Here is a 21,440-nt window from a genome sequence, read left to right as displayed (position 1 = left end):
ACTTATAAATGTGCTGTTGCAGTGTTTTAGGTAGGTATGTGGTGCTGATATCAGCCTGTGAACGTTTACAGCTGAACATTGGCCTACAGACACGGCTGCGTTTATGACAACTGAGAATGTCACTAATTGCTACACTTAAACAATATTAACAATAAAATTCAGGTACATGTTGGCAATTTTTTTACTGCTATCAGTGGCTAGTGAAATGATACTCGGGTGGTCTATTTGTAACGTGATAATTAGATAAGGATAATAATATGAATTATTAACGACTTTGCAATAATTGCAGCGATAATCAGAGTACCTAAGTGTATGTCTACATATAGACAGACAAGACAATCGAGACATTTTCAACTATAATAAACTCTTTTGCAAAAAAAGCGGGCACCTATGCGAAATCTTAGTTTTAAGGACTTTACGTGTATTTCAAAGGGTTTTAAAGATTGTAGTATGTTTCTAGCATCAAAAGAGTTAGCCTTAAGCATGCGTGAGAGTGTATTCTAAATTTGAATTTTGCACAATTGCTAAGAAATTGGTTAAACCTTGTTTTGAACTAATTGCTGGCAGAAAGTTCGTCGGTGTTTTGAAAAGTTTTTGAATTGATTTTCAGAAAAATGATAATGCAGTTTTAATGAATGATTAATGTACTTTTTTGTTAGATCAAAACATTTTTGAAAAACTATGCGTATTTGATAAAATTTTCAGCTGCTCTAAATGGGCTATACTGATGGTTGATGGCAATATTAAGAGTTCGGTATTTTAGTGTAAAGCGTTCTATTGTTTAGATATTGTACCCACGTGTTTTAAAATATCGCTTTTTCATAATTAAACACTACTTAGAAGAGTATCAGTACTTTGAGCTGCGACAAACCAATTTAAAGTAAGCAGAGCCGATCACAACTCGTCTCCTATAAGACTTTGGCATATTCAAAAGTCTTGAAATTCTACAAAATACAGAAAATAGCGCATAGACTGTGAGCACGAGGTCTTAAGGTCTCGTAATCACTGATTTTTTAACAACTTCGTCTCTTGGGAAACTCCGTAGACCTCTGAAAATCTATGAGTCTGAGCGTTCAAATAGCGTGTTTTCATCCCACAGACATTTTATTAAATAAACTTGCCTAAAATGAGATTTTCTGGCATCTACAGCATTTTCCTGCTTAAATCATAACAATAATTGGCTATCTGCTCATTTCTTAAGAACCATACGTTTGGCCAATAATTTTGAATTCTTTACTCCCTTTCAGCTAAATCGTCGTTTAGAAACCTAACACCTATGGAGTTATCGAGAGCTTCAACGCGACAATAATTTGACTTTTTAGATAGCTTTAACCCTCTTCATCATTTTTCATGTGGTTAATTTTAACATTTATCACAAAATTTGGTATTTTTTAAATGTCAAAGTCCGATAGGAGGCGAGTTGTGATCGGCACTGCTAACTTTAAAATGGTTTTGTCGCAGCCAAAGGTACTGATACTCTTCTAAACAGTGTTTATTTATGAAAAAGCGATATTTTAAAACACGTGGGTACAATATCTAAACAATAGAACGCTTTACACTAAAATACCAAAACTCTTAACATTGCCATCAATCATCAGTATAGCCCATTTAGAGCAGCTGAACATTTTATCAAATACGCACAGTTTTTGAAAAATGTTTTGATCTAAAAAAAAAGTACATTAATCATTAATTAAAACTGCATTATCATTTTCCTGAAAATCACTTCAAAAACTTTTCAAAACACTGACGAACTTTCTGCTAGCAATTAGTCCAAAACAAGGTTTAACCAATTTCTTAGCAATTGTACAAAATTCAAATTTAGAATACACTCTCACGCATGCTTAAGGCTAACTCTTTTGATGCTAGAAACATACTACAATAATTAAAACCCTTTGAAATACACCTAAAGTCCTTAAAACTAAGATTTCGCATAGGTGCCCGTTTTTTTTGCAAAAGAGTGTATATTTACAACTATATTTTCGACTCTATTTACTTTAATTCAAGTTCTATTTTTGTCTATTCATACTTTAATAGGATTTATCTACTTCATCATTAGCGGGATAAATATTAATCCTTTTCGCAAATAAAAACTTTTTAAGAGCCGATAAGAAGGTAACAAACAATGATAATCCGGAAAATTGTAGATACAAGATTCTCGTCAGCTTACGAAATTAACGGAAAAAACTTGATTTTACAAACAATTATTTTTGGTTGATTTATAAAAATAATTTTTGATTTCTAATAGCCTTACTTATAAAAATTTCTTATCATCGTCTAAGCAGCATTTTAACTAATTACTACTTAAAGCCTTAAGTAGTGATTCAATGTTACTTAAGACATGCTTAGGCAACTTTTATAAGTAAGAAATTTCTTAAACAACCCTTAAGTATTACTTAAGTAAGGCTGTAAGTTATTGCTGAAAACTTAAAATGGCTCGTACATATTGGATCACTCAACTGTACAAGTCAAGATTTTTTGTTATTTTTTTTCAGTAACATGCCAGTGTACTCGCAACCTTGTCCTTGTGTTTTGTAATACAAATACAAAAACATTAACTTTTCACAAAGCTGCTTTAAATGCTTAAATACTGCACTACATAAGCTTAACTTGTTGCATACAATTGCATTGTTCGCGGCTACAATTTGTCTGCTAACTTTTACCACCATTTTGAACTATAAAGCCTGTTTAGGCAACGCTGATACTTAACGTGCTACGCCAGGGGTCTTACACTATTGGCACATGTAGATTTGGTAGGTCGTGTATTTAAATAAAACTACTTTATATTTATTGGATTATGGATTCTGTAAAAGATCCGAAACGTCGGGATTAAATAATATTAATTTAAGATTTTTATCTTATACAATGTACACACTATATGTAAAAACTTAAACTACTAATCTTTATAGAAAGGCACGTTTCCGGAGGACAGTGATGGGGAGGGATACTTCGATGCCTGATCGATGTTCTTTTATATATGTTTTATTGTTATATACATTTTGGATATAGTATTTCATTTTTAGATTTAAGATTAAAAGTAGTTTTTTTTAAATGTCCAATATTCGCGTAAGTGTCAGAAATCCATTTGGTAGGTCGTCTTTTCGAAAAGTGTTCATTTGTATACAGGGTTATGATATAAGTTAGAGTCTGCAGGTTAATAATTTGAGATTTCCTCTATCTTTTTTATAAAACAAAGGCACTATTAAATATTTTTTTACTAAGTTTGAAAACTTTGAAAGTGTTTGATCCTGATGTTATTCATAAAAATGGCACAACATGGGGCCGGTAGGGCACAGCACAAACTTAAAATGATTACCTACAAATATCAATAATATCAATTAATAACATTATATCAAACATGCTTTCACAAAACAGTTTATCCACGTAACAATTTGTTTACCCGAATTTACGTGACTTATTTACGTGAATGCAAGCGCGCTTTACCAAAATATTTTTATTGAATTTGGTGCTTAGAATCAAATGTTCACCATCCCTGATCTTCGTTATAGGTACGTTTGTTGATAGTAGCAAATACTTATGCCTAGAACAATAGGTTTAGTCGGAAACTAGCGGAGTAAGCTTCATTCTATTGTCTGTTTTCATAAACAACTGTTTCAAATGTTCTATCAAATAATTGCGATAACAAAGGAGACTGTTTGGGTGCAGATAGTACCTAGGTACTTAATATTTACAAGTGACTTTATTATTTACCGTCTACCGCGTTTTGAGCGCAACATTTTAGTTGTAATGTAACTTTTTGGAGACAGCTTATTCAAAAATTTTCGCTGGGTGTTGGTACTTTCTGAACTTTTTTTTGTTATTTTTCGTTGTTGTTGAATGGAAAATTTTCACATTGAACAAAGTAAGATATATTTTAAATGCAGCATGTTTCTTCAGTAACTAAATTCAAGTCAGCATGAGACACTTGTAATTTTCTGCAAGCATAAACTGAATATATCCTTGTACTAATTCCACGATATTGTTGCAATATTATTGGCGAGAATGCATTTGTTTTTTTACAAAGTTTAATACAAATGGCCTTACTACAAAAACTTAAACGTCTGTTTTACACTTGTCTAAAAAAATTGTGGCTGCAAAATGAACCATATGTCAACGTCATAATCTGACATTTTTTTAGACAAGACTTAAACTGACGTTTAAAAGTTTTTGTGTAGGACGGATAATGTTCAAACTCATAATCTCACGATAACATCTCATAGATATTCCTATCATCTTGCTAGGAACCCGTATTCACAAGACTAATTCAAACGCTGTGCTTTAATTGGGTTCATCGTCTAGCTGCGTGCTAGTCATTCAAATGCGTTTAGCCGACAAGGCGTGATTAATTAACAAACATGCAGGTACTACATATGACACTAGCTCATGGAGAACAAAATAGATGACTAGCAGAGATACCATAACGGAAAATCTCATAAGAACGTAGCGCGCCAAAATGCTGGTGAACGGAGGAACATTAGTGTCTGCGCCCTTATACGCCTTCTTAGAAGCCGACAACTTTTTGTAACGAGAAAAATCATTGACACATGGCTAAAACAACCCTAAAGCCTCGTTAGTTCACTCGCAAGTAATCGTTTTGGTCATACCCCACCTACTTGTTTGACCTAGAAGAAGGAGCATGACCTACCTGCACGATGGCATCTCCGCTAATCTTTCCTTATTCCGTGCATTAGCCGACTTTGGAACACTGCTAGGAAAAACAAAAGACGTCTCTGTTCGAACCACTATGTATTTGTTTTGATAGTAAATGTCGGGTATCGAAGACTTTCAGACTAATAGGTACCTTGTATTTCAGACTGAATTCTTTGTTCTAAGATATGATTATTTGGATGGATGTCATGGGTTTATCAGTCCATCAGTCGATCGGTGCGATTCAGCTAAAACGTTGGGAAAAGAAAAAGGTATCGTACCTCTAGTATAGTATCGCGTTTAAGTCCCGATTATTTACAAATATATGATAATTTCCTAAACATTAAATTTTCAATTTGGATACACTTTTATATAAAATGACTACCAAAACTAATACAACTGTAAACCAGGGCATCAAAATTAATTGACTTTTTATAAAAACCGCACGTTAATTAAAATATTTTTTTATATAAAAATATTATCAAACTAATTTTTAGAGGAAAAATTTTGACTCGTGCCGTTTCAATAGTTGCCTGCGGCGTAACAATTAACATGTGTATCTAGCAGACACAAAACAAAACAGAACTTAACAAAAAAACTCTGTGTAACTAAATTCAATATTTATTTGTAAAAATATTGCTTGCAAATCCTTCCTATTTCGTTTTAGTTTTAAAATTCATCTATACTACCCGATCCTCGCGGTTCCAACTAAGAACTAATTTTTGAACCCGGGTTAAAAAGTAGTAGGTATAATGTCCGTTCTGAGGCTCTAAGCTAAAACAGGTCCAGGGTTCAGTAGTTCTGCCGTAAAAGCCGGCAGACAGACCAGCTGGTAAAAGATAATTCAGTAAGAGAGAAATGTCGACGGATTGTCAAACGTGCCACTACCCTTGAAGTGACGACCACTCTGTTAAGGGTGTGATGAATATCACATGACACTAGTTCCATCTATATCATATCTAGTTCAATCTCTAATCACAAAACAACGGATCGGTTATAAAAATCCAATGTCACGGATACGGATAGTGCACCTCTGTTGATTTTAAATAGAGTACAAAATAAACAAGCAAACACAGAATTTTCCTTTGAGCTGCGAATTCGCAACTTCATTAGACTCTCCCAATATGCCACATACGGTGAATAAATATGATTAATCTGCTGCATTTTCCGATATTCCGCTGTCCATTATAAATTCACAAAATCAACAGGCAATTAAAGGCAGTCATTGCATTTATAATTATTGTGTACATATTTTATTTGGGTGTCCGTTTTATTGATAAAAATCGAATAGAAACTTATTCTATAGCTATAAATAAAGTTTATGTTAACATAATATTATTGTACATGCGTGGTGAAATATCCTGTTTTTTAAATGTAGGGACTTCATTTATCGATTCAATAACAGAAAGTATGAGGACTTGAATAAGTAGTGCTCAAATTATATATTAGATTTTCTTAAAGATACTCTTGTGGGTAAATGTTTAAATATTTATTCAGTATTTTTGCAGTAGAAAGGCAACGTACAAAACGTGAAGTGCTGTCTATTTACAGATCCTACTAATTAAGCGTTAATGAATCCTTGGTTAATGTTTCACTTACTTAGAAATCTTTCAGAGAAATCATTTGAAAAGTTTTATTTGCCTACTAAGTATTTCTAACCTAATTGTAAAATTACCTACATTTTATGCAAATAAATAAATCTATTCTATTATATTCTATTCTATTCTATTCTGTAAAATGCACTTGAAATAGTTTGTTACTTACCTATATGTGAGCGCTTATGACCCATATCTACCATGTACATCTTTAATCCAACTTTGTCATCCGCTTATACCTAAAAAGTTTCAGATCAGAGATCCGCGCATTGTTCTGTGTGACAAAAAGTTTGTCTGGCGGTCGCTGGCTCTCGACCTTTCAGCCGATTTTCCATGCAAGTGCACTTACCGTGACGTAGATATAGTAGAGGAGTCATCGTCCCCCGAAAGAGTGGAGATCGGTGAGGCCAGCCGATCCTCGGAGCCGTCAGGGGACGTCGGCTCAGGGGACTCGGCTGGCTGGATGTAGTCCCGGGTACTTCGGATCACGCCCGGCGTGTGGTTTTGCGTGTCCGCCATGCTGTTTTTAAATCTGGAATGGAGAAGGACGAATGAGTAATATGGAGGGAATCAGATGTAGGTAAATTGTAAAAGAGTTTGTAGCAGATATGGCAATGGCCTGCGGGATTATTCAAAGGAGTTACAGCTTTCTTTGGTACGCAAAAGTTTATGAAGCTGAAAAAATCTTTCTACAAATGTTTTGTTGCAGATTTTTTTTAAATTCATTCATATTTTCTCATGGAAAAATGTTTTACTGGGTCTACCACGATCAGTCATTTTCCAGATAGTTTAGCATTTTTCCGGTCAATAAATACTTAACCAAATCTGAGCTGAGAGTTTCAGGTGATGCGATGCGATGTAATTAGACTAGCTTCTGCCCGCGGCTGTTGTCTGCGTAATACACGGGGCTAAGAGCTCCTTCGTTATGTAGTTTTGCCGCTAATTAGAGAGCCTTTAGCAATACAATACAACTTTAAATAAATATTACTTACTTCATTTGGAACAACCTGTGTTTCAGGCGTAAATATGCTTAATTTTAATATTTCTAGCAGTTCAAAAGTTAGTAATTAAAAACTAGGCTAATTGAAAGAAATAGTGTTATGAAAAAAAACAGTCAAAATTAATAACAAAATTAAATCATACTGTTTTTTTTTTACTTCTATATTCAACGTTTTTATTAAAACAAAACAGTTTTGAAAACGCTTATCTAAAAGAAGTACCAAAACTAAATGAGTCATACTTTAACATGTTTAATTGTTTATCCTGAAACAAACGCTACGCACATTAAGTACTCTATTGTGACATTTAAGATCTATCATTTGGCAGTCCACACTATCAATCGATAAAAGATTTGCGGTGGACCATGCTTCTTTAAAAGTCACATGAAAGCAATTAAATTACGTCACAACATTAGTCAATCATTCGATTTACTATTCAGTTCTTGTTATGCATTTGCTCCAAATTCAGCTCATTTCAATAAAACGTCAGCCTTTTTTAAGATCCCACTGGAGGGCACAGGCCTCCTCTCATAGAGAGAAAGATTGAGCATAATAATATATATAACATAAAACTTCGGTTGCATGTCTAGTAATTAAGACATTTCAAAATACTTATAATAAATCTGTAGAGAGGTCAATTCTGTACATTGAATATATTTCCAAAATAACTATCAGGGATGATAAGTGATCGATACAGATGCCAAAAATGCAATCAGTAAAGTTTTTGTCCGTCTGTCTGTCTGTATGTTCGTTATGGAAACAAAAACTACTTGACGGATTTCAACGAAACTTGGTACAATGATGCTTCATACTCCTGGGCAGATTATATGCTACTTTTAATCACGCTACGATCAATAGGAGCAGAGCAGTGAAGGTAAATGGTGGGAAAACGGGAGAAGTTACTCCATTTTGTATGCTTCCGTCGTGTGCAGCATTAATGGTTAAAGCTACACAGAAACAATGTATGAAGGAAATGTTCTCCTTAAAATTATGTAAAAAATATACTATGACAGTATATGTCTATATTTTATGGTTTGCTCAGAATAACACGTTTAACTCTCGAAAACTTAGCAGTTCGGACCTTTCTGATTATATTTGTCTACTATTACGTTTATAATACTCTCTCTATTTATAATACCCACGCTTATTAAAAAAAGTTAACATTATTACATATTCAACACAAAAAGAATAATATAAATCGGTAGTAGGTACGCATAGATTTAGATAATTGGATAGGCTGATGTTTATTATTTCTTTATCTCTTTGCACAACGTCCGAATCTAACGCGGACGAAGTCGCTGGCAGAAGATAGTCTTATAAATAAAAATGAATTACTGTTCGTTAGTCGCATTAAAATTCGAGAATGGCTGGATCGATAGTTTATTTTGGTTTGTAAAGGTCCAGGGGGGGTTTAAACGATACGAAGTTCGCGGGATCAGCTACTTAAAAATATGATATTTATATTTAGATCCATTCTTAATTCCCAGCTAACTCTACTTTGCCGACAGTTCTGCTCTATCCAATCGGCTAACAAAACAAAGATTTTCAAAAGTCTACGCTAATCAAAATGTTCAGTTGCTATGCCATCTGCATCATGCTAACACGTGCGTGTCACAAGTGACAACACGACAATGGACTTAATGTCACATAAGCTAAGCTTTACTCTACGCACTACCGACCATTTTCACCGACAAAACAAACGAGTGACAAAACATAATGGACGTATATAAGGGGAGTACATAATGGGAGTACATAAGGGGAGTACGTAAGGGGAGTACATAATAAAGATCATAAGGAAGTAGGTATATAAAAAGTTCATAAGATAAGTATATAAAGGGAGTATATAAGGGGTGTACCTACATAATGGGAGTATATAAGGAGAGTACATAAGTGGAGTATATAAGGGGAGTACATAATGGGAGTATATAAGGAGAGTACATAAGTGGAGTATATAAGGGGAGTACATAAAGGGAGTACGTAAGGTGAGTACATAATAATGTATATAAGGCAGTAGGTACATAAGTGGAGTACCTAACAGTGTTTGAACAAAACATTTATTACTTCTTAACATACAAGTCTAGATGTTCATGACGCCATATGAACATTCGCGTAATTTTATTATGACACCAATCTGAATACCTTTAAGGCTTTGTCATAGATATTGATAGATATTACGAATACTTCTACATAATATTTCGAGGTACCTACTTACTTCCGTTATGCTCCTGCTCCACCTGCGTTAGCGTTAACGTTAATGTCATTGGCCAACTACACCTTACTTATTGCATTAAAAATGCGTGTTGGCTACACTTAGGTACAATTCCGCAAAGAGTTAATCCCTCATGAAGTAACGCGTTAACACACATTAAAGAGGTTAAACTCAGACACACAAAATAATTCTAAAAACTAAAGCTTTCTCATTTGACCATTCCATTATCGTGCTCGTAAAATAAAGTATCTACGCTCGTCCTTGCATGCGTGCAATGAGATGGCATTAATGTAGCCAACATCACTAAGCGCGCTAAGCTACGCACTAAAACCCTTTGATGTGTCCAAAAAACCGACACCCGAGCTATCGCTTAACGTTTAATGCTATTAATAATGCCATTTGTATAAAATGCCATTAAAACGTTGGCCACATCTGCGTAACGCCAAAATTTTACGCGTTAAGACGCAGGTGGAGCAGTAGCATTACTCTGTATCTTGTTTCAAGACGAATATGGTTGTAAGAATATGGTATTTGGAAAGTGACTCTGACCACCTGACACTATAAACACAGATCACTTAACTATAACTAACTACTGCCTATTGATTTCTGATAGTTTCGCGAATATTAGACACCAGCTTCTGCCCGCGGTTTCACCTGCGCCTCGGATGGTGACAAGAACTATCATATGCCCTTCTCCCGGGTCTAAACTAACTCCCCTCTAATTTTAAGCTTAAACAGTTCAGCCATTCCGGAGTTATAAATAGACTTTCTTTTATATACATATTTCGTTTTTTTAATACTTTACATATATTATTTAATCCCCACGTCTCGGATCGTTTCAATCCATGATCACGGGCAGACCATGACACATGATTCCTGTGGTCAAACCACTGTATGGATTAGCTTATTTTTTTTACAATTAGCCATAGAATATCATAAAGTACATGCGATAGGATTTAATGTGATTGTGAACGACACACCCTGTATATCTCTAAATAAGAAGATATCCTCCGTACTCAGAGACATTTAATGATTACCTACTTATGTACCTCCTTAGGGATTGTTCACACCAAACGTATTGTCCGCCGCTGACTGTGAGTATACTCACTGTCTGCCCCAGTGTGAACGTCGACTCAATCTGCAGAACGCGTACTCACCAAGCCGACAATAGGCTATAGCGTACGATGCGCTACATGTGTGAACAAAAGAATAGGCTCTTGTAGGTTCACACTAGATGCGTACGCTGAGCGGCGGTTGCTCGTAATATTTTATATAAACGATAAAACTAGCGTAATTTATTTTTTTCAAATACGACGTTTTACTGATATTTCAATTAAATGATGCGCATTCAGATAGTTGCCATTTGCGAAGCTCTAGAGGAAGACGAAAATAATAAAAAGAAGAGATTGTGGGTACATCCCTTAAATTTGAAGAGATACATCACTATACAACATTGTGTACATAAATTTGTATATAAAATCAATTCAAAATAATTAATCATGTTGGCTAGTACACACCTTACCCAAACCTATTACTCAAGCAGTTACAAAAGAAATCTATTAAAAAAAGAGTGAAAAATATAAAAAATATAATGCCTCCATTCAGTGAAGATAGATATAGTTTAGGGTGCACCCACCGACATGTCAAACAGTTTTTATGAAAAAATAAAATAACAACATAAACAATGAAAACGGTGAACTAGGACTACCGTTCAAACCCAAAATCATATACATTAGGTATATTACGGGTGTAATAATAATAATGTTGGGACACCTTTTGACACACGGTGGGTTCGCCCCATTGTAGGTTATTAATTAACTTGTGTTATGGGTGCTAACACAACTGATTAACTACATTATATATACCTACATATTTATAAATACACGTTATAACACCCAGACCACGGCCAACAAGCATGTTCATCACACAAATGTCGGCCGAACCGGGAATCGAACCCGGGACCTCAGGTTCGGCCGTCTGGCATGGTGACCATTGCGCCATCAAGATTGTCAAACATACATAGACAGTCCAATAACATCCTGAACTAAGTTTTGCTGCGCAATATAACGAGATCAAAATTGATCTAATTGCATTGCTAGATTTTATCATTTGCGCTACAGGATCGAGAGATTAAGATTTAAGTGATTGCTTTGTAATCTATTGGATACATTTCAGGTTTCGAGTGGGTATCAAAGGTACTATTCGTAAGCGGATTATTTGTATGATGCTCTGTTTATACTTTCCTGGTATTCATTTTTATATAATGGCGACTAAAACAAAGGAACAATTTCTGCTTAATTTGTTAATGAAATCCGAAAGGATAAAAAAGCTTAGAAAAAAAACAGAAACGTGCTTTAGCAACCATATACCTATTGCCACCAGGTTTGTGGGAGATTTAGATAAGACAATAGCATACTTATACAAAAAAAATCATACATATCGTCTTGTTTCACTAATAGATAATTATCACTAATAGATATTAATCTAAAAAAAACCCTATTTTTTTATCAAGTATACTTTATCATCATCCTCCGAGCCCTTTTCCTAACTACATAATATGTTGGGGTCGGCTTCCAGTATAACCGGATGTAGCTGAGTACCTACCAGTGCTTTACAAGGAGCGACTGCCCTATCTGACCCCCTCAACCCAGTTACCCAGGCAACCCAATACCAATTGGTTAGACTGCAAAGGTTGAAAGTTGCATTGGTACTTTCCGGACCTAGAATCGAACTCGCGCCATACTCGAGAGGTTGATTCTTTTAGGCCACCACGACCTATTAAGTATATTTTATAAGGGGCGAAATTGTAAATGGAAGATATTTTTTCAATGATCACTTAAAACTTCGATTTCTGAACTGTTTATAACAATCCTAAGTACGGTACCGGTGGCGAATCCGAAACGGACTTGTTTCTTTATAATTGAGAACAATAGCTAAGTAATCCGTGGAATCTATTTTCATCGCTGTCACTCCACCTACGCGCTGACCGACTGAAATACTTAACTATTTAAACTTGCACTGTTGTTTATAATGCATCTATTCTGAAAGCTTAGAGTACTTGTATACTGCTGATTTAACAGTCAGCCGCCATTTAAAAAATCTTTATTCCAATCACAGTTTTCAGTCGGTCTGATACCAGCTTAATACCTGATCTTTGTAATGTGTGCACCATTAATAAAACAAAATAGTTACCGTATGTGTACAACATACGCGCCAAGTTTAAATACGGCTAGGTGACATTGACGGATTTGCGACAAAAATATATATACGTACCTACCAATTTTTTTGTTCATTTGGTTTGAGAATCATTAGCATAATTTCATACTTTAATATTGCACGGATGCAAATCAACAGCTTGTATATATGGATATAAAAATCAAAGGTCTACGACTTTATTTTCATGTGGCGCATTGAGAAAATAGTTTCAGAATAACGAAACATAAGCTATTGGTTCATTTTTGATTTTTTGAAGTTGATGATAAGTTTGGCATTTGTGATATTCATGTCTAATCTCGCTATGCAGCATGATGTACCTACGCAGAGTCTAACATACCTAGGTACAAGGTACATATATTGCAACTGTAGACCCGATTCAGATAGAAAGTGAAGCTAAATAACATTTGGAAATTCCCAATTTTTATTCAATTAATTGTTATGATAAGACAACGATGTTCAGAACTAGATACATTCCTTTTATATCGGGTGTGTCGTTCACAATCACATTTAATCATATCGCATATACTTTATGATATTCTATGGCGAATTGTAAAAAAAAATAACCTAATCCATTCAGTGGTTTAACCACAGGAGGCATTTTTCGTTTTTATAATTTACAACATCATGTGTAAAGCAGAGATAAAGTTAGGAGTATCGTATGTTTTGATCAGTTGACAGCTTTCAGTTTTCAAGGGAGAATTTCAGTTGTTTGTAATAACTGACTTTTATATGGTGTTCTAATTTTTGCACATTTTTATTCCATTTACTTTGTTTGAAAAAAACATTTTTTTATTTTTACGTATTTTTCTTTTATCTTTGTGTTAATCAACATATATTAACCAGTATATTAACGCATTTCATTTAATGTGATTATGAACGACACAACCGATATAAGTAACTTTATTCTTTCTATATATTAAGTATTTCAAAACAGCTTTGTCGAGTTATAGGAGAATGCAGCAATTACCTACACATTTTTTTATTCAGATAATGTAGTCTATAAAAAATATTGAAATCCTTCCCGACGTGAAACATCTTATTCATTCTAAACTGCATTAAGCAAGATACTGCTTCACAGCATTTTCAGTTTTATAAGGCCTTGAAAACAAGACCTTTTCAAAAATTTGATACTAGGTATATCTTCTGTTATTACAAACTTCGAACCAAGAACCAAGTACTTACCCGTACCTGTGAGGCATTCGACATTCAGAGCTTTAGACTAAGTCAACTCTGGTAACGAAACCATACCGCGATGTAGAAAACGTTAGGGATTGTACAACGCCATCTAGAGGACATGAAGTAAATAAGTGATTCGTAGTGATGCAAGTTCGTGAATAAAATTAAATTGCCAAATTAGCTACTGTTTGAGGGTTTTTGTCTTGTGAGATGGCTGATGACATTATTTAGAAATATTCTTGTTTATATTATTTGCGACTCCACACACACAAAATCCTTAACATTACAGTCAAGGGTGACTGTAATGTTAAGGATTTTGTGATTGTTTTAGGGTCGATTTTAAACCTCATCACATTTTAAACTGAGTTTTTGCATAAATACATTTTAATAGGTACGTCTTTTTATTTGCCATGTGTGACGTGCCTGCCATTTTCTTTTTTTGAGTTTAGGTATTTCCTCGATGAGGTGGGATGAAAAGTTACGTGTTGCACTAGAGTGCAAAGATTTTTCACCTTGTGCTCTTTCGATTCCCTCGCTATCGCTCAGGATTCTAATTATTGAAACACTCGCCACGCTCGTGTTTCAATTTTAAAGAATCCTTCGCTTGCTCGGTCATCAAAAATGAGCCCGCGGTTAAAAAGCGACTTTGCACTCTTTTATAACAAATAACTATTCTTATATTATTTGCATCTCCACACACAATAAAAAAAATCTTCAGTACATAGGTGTCACAACTATTCAAAATGATCTCCAAAAGATTGGCTGTGTGATCTTTAATCTATGCTGGACTTTAATTTAGCGAAATACAATGTGATTAATTTTGCTCTTCCATTTATCTGGTAGGTACTGTTAAACTGGTGAAATGGTCATTCTAGCTATTTTCCCGCGACTTCCCCGCGTCCCGGGGGAACTTCTTTCCGTAACGAGAAAAAATATAGCCAAGTTACTCGGGAATAGCAGGTACCTATAGGTTTCCAATAATGAAAGAATTTTCAAATCGGTGCAGTAGTTTGGGAGCCTCTAGGGTACAAACAAAGAAACAAAAAACCATTGTTTCAAAGCAGTTACAGTAGGTACCTATGAAACGCGATATTCACCTATTATAATATTGAGATACCTTCAAAAGGTACGTAGGTATCTGGTTCTGTCTAGATCTAATCTTACACCTACAATGCTTGCAGTACCAACGAATAATTAACAAAACAATGGCGCATGAATTTATTCACCTACCAATGATACTCACTTAGCACAAAACCTTATTAGCATCTGCATAGGTACCTTTCAAATTACTAGGTGCGGTCTAGGTACCTAATAGGTAGGTATCTCCAAAATAGGTACCTACCTACCTATATTCCATTTGACTTGTCACACAAATAAACTTTTGTTTCTAACTGTTGTTAAATTGATTAAGTTATTGTTCTTATTGCATTTACATTGATTTTTAGCCTCGTTTTATTTTTAAAACTTTTTTTTAGTTACCTATAATGTGCTTACTCAGTGGAATATAGAGATATACTCAGTCATTTTAGGAGACAGTTTATTTATAAAAAGTAAGTGCACTCTAGTATGGAATACCTATAGATAATATGGAAATTTTCGAAATAGGTAGGTACTTACTAACTTTTTTTTAAATGACTGATATACTTTCAGCTACATTTAGGTGATAGTAGCTATATGTTTGCCCGTTTATTTAACGCTAAAAGCTTGAAGCAATAAAATAAGCGGGGGTTCGTTGCCGTGACAACGAGTGCACCGCGCTCGAGACCTACACTCCGATATAGAGTAGAGGTCATTAACCCCGCGCTGCACCCAAATAAACACAAAATACTTATCCCTGAACAACTAAGAAACATTATGATGAATAGACAATTACGTAGCTGCATTAATAAGAGACATATTGCATGAGTAAATAATGCAAGTTGTTATAGTACACGTACCTTTAAATGTCTTTGAAATTTTGTCATTATGTTGTTCACGGGATTAGGTCAACTAATCTTCTATTCACCTTTCAAGTAAAACTTTTTATTACAGTTTCAATTTCACACACGTAACACCCATTATGTCACTGATCTAGAATGTTTTTGTATTTTTTAGGGCCTCTTTGCCTGAACTTTTACATTATTTATCAATTCAAATGTTTTGAAGTATAACATGGTAAACTAACAATAACAATGAAGGCGACATCTAGTGAATCTTTGTATCACTATAACAATTTCTAAACTACGCATAAAGCAAGTGGTACTACAATTTGACACCAGATGTCACTATTGCATTGTTGAATAAGGGAGTAAAGTAATGCAAGAGTAAAGAAAAACCTATAAAAAGTTGAGTTACGAGTTATGATATGAGTTATTGTGTACAAAAATACCTATAAAACCCGATAGTTTTATTTGACATTATAACCTCTGCGTTTGTTAGTATGTATTAATTTCGACAGATGGCACAATACTAAGAACTCCTAGTAGTAAGCAAATGAAAAAGATGGCGCTACCGTCTATATAAACAGAAATAGTTTTTAAACTATGTAGCTTCTGCCAGCGGTTTCACCCGCATCCCGTGGGAACTACTTCCCGTACCGGGATAAAAAGTAGCCTATAGTCTTCCTCGATAAATGGGCTATCTAACATTGAAAAAAAATTCAAATCGGACCAGTAGTTCCTGAGATTAGCGCGTTCAAACAAACAAACAAACTCTTCAGCTTTATAATATTAGTATAGATTAATATATTAGTATAGATTCTGTTTAATTTGTGTCTCAATGAAAACATACAACTTATCAGTATTTTTGTATTTATGACTGACTTTTTTTGTTAAATTAAACCGATTAAGAGAAGTAGGTCCTTACCTACCTAGGTTACTCTGTTAGATACTTACTTCTTTGTGGATACTTAATGTACCTAAATACTTAATTTTGTCTAGCTTGGATGACAATTTTATCGTTTACGCTTTCATATCTTATAAGGGTAAATAATGAATCCGGATTCCTCATGTTTTACTTATGTTTATCAATCTTACAAAATAATCCGAAAATAGTTATCTCTTACACTTTAGCGTCAAGTTGTTTTTCAACCACTTGCTCAATTTTGATGACTGAGTAAGCGATTGAAATAAATCCTCGATAGCGAGGGAATCTAAAGACCATGAGCATCTGTACTGTAGTTTCAAAGTCTCTAGGGTATAAACAAATAAACAAAAGAATGTTTACTCTTTTTTTTACATTACTATAGATGTACCTACTACTGAACATCCTTGGCAGTCGTTACGGGTAGTCAGAAGCCAGTAAGTCTGACACCAGTCTAACCAAGGGGTATCGGGTTGCCTGGGTAACTGGGTTGAGGAGGTCAGATAGGCAGTCGCTTCTTGTAAAGCACTGGTACTCAGCTGAATCCGGTTACACTGGAAGCCAACCCCAACATGATTGGGACAAAGGCTCGGAGGAAGATGACTATAGATGTATTATTTGTATGCCACCAGCAGTGGACGTTTTTTAGGCGGTGTATATCGGGCGTGTCGTACCTAATCACATTAAATTAAATACGTTAATATACTGGTTAATGTCGATTAACACAAATAAAAAATAAAATACGAAAAAATAAAATTTCAAACAAAGTAAATAGAATAAAAGTGTGCAGGAATTAAAACACCATGTAAGAGTCAGTCAATACAAACAACTGAAATTCTCCCTTGAAAACTGTCAGCTTCTGTCAACTGGTCAAAACATTCAATATGTACTCCTAACTTTATCTCTACTCTGTAAATTATGAAAACGAAAATGACTCCCTTAGCTAAACCATTGAATGGATTAGGTTATTTTTTTTTACTATTCGCCCTCAGATCAAAGAAATTATTTGCCATAGAATATCATAAACTGTATGTGATAGGATTAAATTTGATTAAATGCGACACACCCGATATATGATGTGTGTGATGACGACCACCACAACTTTTTTCAAAATTAAGTTTTTTACCAATTCGTAACCTAATTTCCCAAGGAATGTCGCTGTACATTGGATAAAGTTTTTTATTCGATTGATACATTAAATTGATATAGTCAGAGTAGGTATGGGTCATACTCTGGAAACTAAGGAACCCTACACTCAGTGTTCAGACACGCTCTTAGCCGCTTTTTGTTATTTTGTTAATTTCAGAGATTTTATACACCTTGTTAATTACAAAGAACAAATTCAACATTAATTGGAAATCAGTCCGACTAATTAAAACAAGCACGAATAGGTACCAGTCACCCAGCATACAGAATTAAAATTCTATACATTGGAATCTGAATCAAATAGTTTTTGTATTCAGAACCACCACGACTTTACAAATACAGTTCTATTAAAACGTTGTTCGGTCTCGGGACATGCAGAATGTTCGCAGTAACAGTTTATTTTAGCTTTGTTTTAAACTTGCATACTGCGCTATCGTGCTGGAGTGAGGGCAGTTACTACAAGTGGGAACTACCATTGGCGACGCATTTCCCTCATGCAGCTCAATATGCCGGAAGTCACCGTCTAGACGTCTCCAAAGAGAAAGATCATTTGAAAAGACAAATAATGGTTGCCTGGGATGGCTGGACCCCTTCGCCAGAAACTCAAGCGAAGTGGAAGGCATGGAGGGATGCGTTTCTTAAAAGGCCTAATCACGACGCTCCCAATAAACACAATAAAGAAAGGTTAAAGAGAGAGCACGTTCCTGAAAAAGGCTGGCCTGATTTACCTAGCTGGAGAGGTATAATTTATAAATAATTGTAGTTTTTACTAGACCAGGTCCGAAAACAACTTGATAAGCTACTGTTTTTAATGGGTAGGTAACGTGGCTAGGGAGGTCTTGGAGACCATTAATCATCATCAACATGATGTAGGTAAATCATAATCATGAGACCATTCGGTGGAAGTAGAACAATAGAAATTAAAACAGTTCATGCAAGTTGTAAAATTAGGATTATTTTGACAAAATCTCTGCTGTCGGTAAATTAGCAATTTTGTAGGAAGTTTAGTTTTGTAATTGGAAGATCCATTTTTTTAAGAGAAAATGTTATTATTATTTATTGTTAAATTGATTTTTTTTTCGTTTATGTTTTGGTTTCTTTGTCGGTAATTAATTATAGCGCTGCTTTTTTTTTAGTGAAATAAATGATTATTTCGCTGCTTAATTAGAATAATAGTCGGCCACAGATCGCAGGATATTAATTTGTTTTTCGGAACCATTATTATTTCCTTTATTTGATAAGCCATAATACAGGGGATATGGATAACTGTCATTCTTCTGACTATTTTCCTTTGCCAGCAAGCAGTGCCGAGAAAGTGACCCTTAAGACATGCGAAACTGCTACAAATCCCACACAACCACAGCTTGATGAAATGCTTGATTAAACGCTATGTAACTATTTCATTTCTCACATAACAGGTATGGGCGAGGGTAATGAGGGAGTGCCGGTTCCTCCATGGGCTTACGTGCCCAAGCATGACGGCCAGGAAACTCTCTGCCAATATGCACCTAGAAAAGGCACATGCAAGGAATGGATTAGAACGTGAGTAAAGTATACATTGCGTTTCAGACGTGCAAACAGGCAAATCATGTGATGACGATTATCAGTAGGGCCCGGATTAATATGTAAACTCATATTTTAAATTTACGCGATTTTCGGTGTAGAATGTGTTTTGTACATCGATTATCATATTTAGACAGTGAAAAACCAAGTTTCATTTTCCATATTTCAAGGTTAAGACCATATTTTGCAAAAAAATGTCACAATCATCCAAATATTCTCAAAAATAAAGGGTGTCCCAAAATTAACGCAAGATTTGAATTTGCCGCCATTTATGCAGTACAGTGTTGCGAACCCTAAAAACAAAATAAATCGACAGTTGACAGTTTAGGGTTAGTAAAAATGGAGCGTTACGCAATAGAACAACGTGTCTTCATTGTTGAGCAATATTTCAAAAATAATGAATGCTTGCTTAAAATTTCATACAAAATATGGTCGGAATAGTGTTTTAACTTCGTCAACTGTGAAGCGATTAATTGAAAAATTCCGAGAGACAGGATCCGTGGGAAACGCCAAACAAACTGGTCGTCCAAAAACAAGCCGTTCAAATGTCAATATAGAAGCAGTGCGTGCGAGTGTCGGTGACTCATAGTAATTATTTTTCACAAGATTATATTTGTTTCATTATGAAAGTTATTGTTACTTTACACTCCATATTTTTCCATATTTTAGATTTTTTTGTACATATTTTATGTACATATTTTAGGTTTTTCATACATAATTATCCGGGCCCTAATTATCAGAATGATCCATATATTACGACCGTTACCTTTATCCACAGGTGGGGTTATAACAAATTCATTGGAGATTGTGAGATATACTATTATACAGGCTGCGGTGGCAATAGGAACGCTTTCAAGTATTATGTGCATTGTGCAGCAAAGTGTATGGTCGAACCGACCGGCAGTTGTGAAGACGACTCTGGTGTTCCAAAAGATTACTCACCAATTTACGACGCCTAAAAAAATGTTTTCAACCTTTTATTTACTCTCAACATAAAGGTTACAATCATTTGAGTTTATTTTTTATTTATTCAAACTTTAATATGAACAAAACTCAAAAGCGTTTATTCAAATTAGGCTGATAAATCAGCAGATAAAATTCAACCAACTTACAACTTGGATTCTTTAACATTTATATTGTTTGGATGAAATGTGAGAAAAAAATCACTATCCGTGGTCGAGGTAGAAAATGACTTCAACACAATAAGCAATTTTTGCAGTTTAATAATATCAATAACATGGGTTTTACTTTGAGGCTTTTGTCAATTTTTATTCTTAAAATTCGTACAAACTAAAAATCTTAATCTTTATAATGATGATAAAGGACCGGAGATAGTTGATGTAGGTATCAACAAAAGCATACCAGATTCAGATGAAAAAGTACCTAGTACCTGGTACCTAGTAGGTACTGCCTACCTACTCTAGTTTTTATTAACGCCTGCATCCAATCTACTCGATTGACGATTAATTAAAGTCCAGCATGAAATTGAAATCAAACTCCTAGTAATTGAAATACACACAACGAACGTAGAGCGGTAGACCTCTGAGGCAGTAAAGCAAAATATATGTTACAGCCAAAGTTATAAATCTGGATATTATACAGGGTTACTTGTAAGTAGTCCGCATCCTTTCATGAGGTGATAGAATAGGTCAATACGGACGAATTTGACCATGGGATACACTGGACAAAAGTTAACCCGTTTCAAGATAATCGAATTTCAAAATCTTTTATTAAAAAGTCGTCTAACTTTAGCCGTTTTTAAGAATTAGTCAGTAGGAAGTGTGTTATACTATATTTATTACCATTGGGTAGCTTTGACCAGCTATTATGAATAATATCCAGGTAAAGTGATTAATTTATCACATTGTCTAGTCAATTTGGGTATTGTATATAAACCAGTTATTATGTATAGTATCTATTTAATCACTATGGCTGTAACATAAATGTATAAGTAGCTTCTCTTCTATATGTAAAGCCGCCCCACACTCAAAATGATGGATGTGTCAGCCGGACCTAGAAACGCACTTAAGTCTGTACGTACCTTTATTCATA

General features: G+C 34.7%; 2 protein-coding genes across 2 annotated transcripts in view; one reads left to right on the top strand and one right to left on the bottom strand.

Annotated features, from left to right (window-relative positions):
• LOC110377805 (uncharacterized) overlaps positions 1–15,999 on the bottom strand; it is a 74,653-nt gene extending 58,654 nt beyond the window's left edge. The window contains exons 1-2 of the mRNA XM_049852391.2: positions 15,776–15,999; positions 6,589–6,771 (exon numbers count right to left, since the gene is read on the bottom strand). Of these exons, the coding sequence (XP_049708348.2) occupies positions 6,589–6,758 (170 nt within the window). The 5' untranslated portion in view covers positions 6,759–6,771; positions 15,776–15,999. The remainder of the gene's footprint in view (positions 1–6,588; positions 6,772–15,775) is intronic.
• Positions 16,000–18,134: 2,135 nt separating this feature from the next.
• LOC110377817 (uncharacterized) lies at positions 18,135–20,374 on the top strand. The gene is made up of 3 exons (XM_021336841.3): positions 18,135–18,565; positions 19,244–19,367; positions 20,167–20,374. The coding sequence occupies exons 1-3, from the start codon at positions 18,205–18,207 to the stop codon at positions 20,345–20,347; spliced, it is 666 nt and encodes a 221-aa protein (XP_021192516.3). The 5' UTR covers positions 18,135–18,204; the 3' UTR covers positions 20,348–20,374.
• The last annotated feature ends 1,066 nt before the right edge of the window (positions 20,375–21,440 follow it).

Source organism: Helicoverpa armigera, chromosome 1 (genome assembly GCF_030705265.1).
Source record: "Helicoverpa armigera isolate CAAS_96S chromosome 1, ASM3070526v1, whole genome shotgun sequence".
Classification (NCBI taxonomy): Eukaryota; Metazoa; Arthropoda; class Insecta; order Lepidoptera; family Noctuidae; genus Helicoverpa; species Helicoverpa armigera.
The sequence above is the reverse complement of the archived record's forward strand: the minus strand, read 5'-3'. Positions and strand labels throughout refer to the sequence as shown.